This window comes from Chiloscyllium plagiosum, chromosome 51, assembly GCF_004010195.1.
Source record: "Chiloscyllium plagiosum isolate BGI_BamShark_2017 chromosome 51, ASM401019v2, whole genome shotgun sequence".
Lineage (NCBI taxonomy): Eukaryota > Metazoa > Chordata > Chondrichthyes > Orectolobiformes > Hemiscylliidae > Chiloscyllium > Chiloscyllium plagiosum.
This window is the reverse complement of record NC_057760.1, coordinates 1,350,311-1,352,503: the sequence shown is the minus strand read 5'-3', so window position 1 is coordinate 1,352,503 and position 2,193 is coordinate 1,350,311. Positions and strand designations below refer to the sequence as shown.

The window sequence follows — 2,193 nt, the reverse complement described above, 5'->3', positions numbered from 1 at the left end:
CCGCCTTCCTAACCTGCAATCATCTTCCTGACCTCTCCGCCCCCACTCCGGCCTATCACCCTCACCTTGACCTCCCTCCACCTATCGCATTTCCAACGCCCCTCCCCCAAGTCCCTCCTCCCTACCTTTTATCTTAGCCTGCTGGACAAACTTTCCTCATTCCTGAAGAAGGGCTCATGCCCGAAACGTCGATTCTCCTGCTCTTTGGATGCTGCCTGACCTGCTGCGTTTTTCCAGCAACACATTTTCAGCTCTGATCTCCAGCATCTGCAGTCCTCGCTTTCTCCCCATGCTAAATTGACCCGTAGTGTCCAGGGATGTGCAGGTTAGGGTGGATTGGCGATGTGAAATGCTGCTTGCACGTATGAAGGGGTGGAGGTGGCAGGGTTTGGAGTTGGGTCTTGGCAGGGTGCTCCTCGGAGGGTTGGTTTGGACTTGGCCCGCCAGATGACCTGCTTCCACCTTGCGGGGTGTTATGATTCGGTGAAACGATCTCCTTTGTATCATCTTGAGCCCTTGTTCTGGCACAATAAGCTACGTTGAGGGGTGGGTGGCATCCCCCGCGTGGTGTGTTAACTCTTGGGCGGGGGGGGGGCGTTCTTGTGTCACCCCCTTCCCCACCTCACAAAGCTTTGTCGCACTGTTAATGCATGCTCTCCTGTGTCCTCCAGCAGGACAGTCATGGCGTCTGCTGAGACCATGGACCTGGCAGTGGAAGAGCTGGGCCTTTCGATGGATGAGATCCGGGAGTGGATTGACCAAGAGTTGGAGAAGGTGGACCTGCTGAAGCAGCGGCGTGCTGCCCTGCAGGAGCTGGAGACCTGGGTGGAGAAAAAGGAGGCCGAGATGGCTCACGTCGACGGGCTCTTCGAAGACGCGTCCAGGTCATCAGAGCCCCCCCTGACCCCGACACCCCCTGCCACTTTCCCCTCGCCCATTCCCCTCCTCTTTGTTCCCCCCCTCTCTCTCTCGCGATCCTCCTCCCTCTGTCTCTCTCGCGTGATCCCCCCCTCTCCTTCTCTCTCTTGCACACACGTGATTCCCCCCTCTCTTTTTCGCTCTCTCTCTTGCGTGTGATCTCTCTCTCTCTCTCTTTCTTTGTCGTGCGATCCCCCTCTCTCTCTCCTGATTTCCCCGTCTCTTTTTCTCTCTCTCTCTCTCTCTCTCTCACACGATCCCCTTCTCTTTTTTTGTCTCGCGCGCTCCCTCTTGTCTCGCGCGCTCCCTCTTGTCTCGCGCGCTCCCTCTTGTCTCGCGCGCTCCCTCTTGTCTCGCGCGCTCCCTCTTGTCTCGCGCGCTCCCTCTTGTCTCGCGCGCTCCCTCTTGTCTCGCGCGCTCCCTCTTGTCTCGCGCGCTCCCTCTTGTCTCGCGCGCTCCCTCTTGTCTCGCGCGCTCCCTCTTGTCTCGCGCGCTCCCTCTTGTCTCGCGCGCTCCCTCTTGTCTCGCGCGCTCCCTCTTGTCTCGCGCGCTCCCTCTTGTCTCGCGCGCTCCCTCTTGTCTCGCGCGCTCCCTCTTGTCTCGCGCGCTCCCTCTTGTCTCGCGCGCTCCCTCTTGTCTCGCGCGCTCCCTCTTGTCTCGCGCGCTCCCTCTTGTCTCGCGCGCTCCCTCTTGTCTCGCGCGCTCCCTCTTGTCTCGCGCGCTCCCTCTTGTCTCGCGCGCCATTTCCCCCTCTGTTTTTCTCTCCCTCTCTCTCACATGATCACCCTCTTTCTCTCTCTCTGTCTCTTGAGCACCCCCCACTTTCTCCCCCTCCCTCCAGGCCTTCCAAGAGTGGGGGGTGAAATTGCATCTTGGGGTTGTGTTGGGGGTTCTCACTGGTGCCCTGGCTTTGTGTGCCCCCAGGTCGGTGGACGTGTGCGAGTTAATGGTGAAGGACCTGTACAACAACCTGGGCCTGCAGTATGAGGAGGCCTCCACCGAGGAAGGAACGGGGAAGGACAGCGCCAAGGTGTCCGAAGTGATAGAGATCCTGGACGACGATGACGACGACGACGTGATGGCCGTGGAACCCGGTAGGAGCTGCTCCCTGCAGCCTGGAAACAGACCCTTCGGCCCAACCAGTCCGTGCAGACCGTAATCCCACACTATAAACTAGTACCCACCTGCTTGCTCCTGGCTCGTATCCCTTTCCTAATCATGTACTTTATCCAAATATCTTGTAAAGGTTGTAACTATACCCGCATCCACCCCTCT

General features: G+C 58.9%; 1 protein-coding gene across 1 annotated transcript in view; it reads left to right on the top strand.

Moving 5' to 3' along the window:
- Positions 1-2,193, top strand: part of LOC122544755 (histone-lysine N-methyltransferase SETDB1-like) — a 40,398-nt gene that overhangs the window by 4,462 nt on the left and 33,743 nt on the right. The window contains exons 2-3 of the mRNA XM_043684079.1: positions 675-884; positions 1,843-2,012. Of these exons, the coding sequence (XP_043540014.1) occupies positions 682-884; positions 1,843-2,012 (373 nt within the window). The 5' untranslated portion in view covers positions 675-681. The remainder of the gene's footprint in view (positions 1-674; positions 885-1,842; positions 2,013-2,193) is intronic.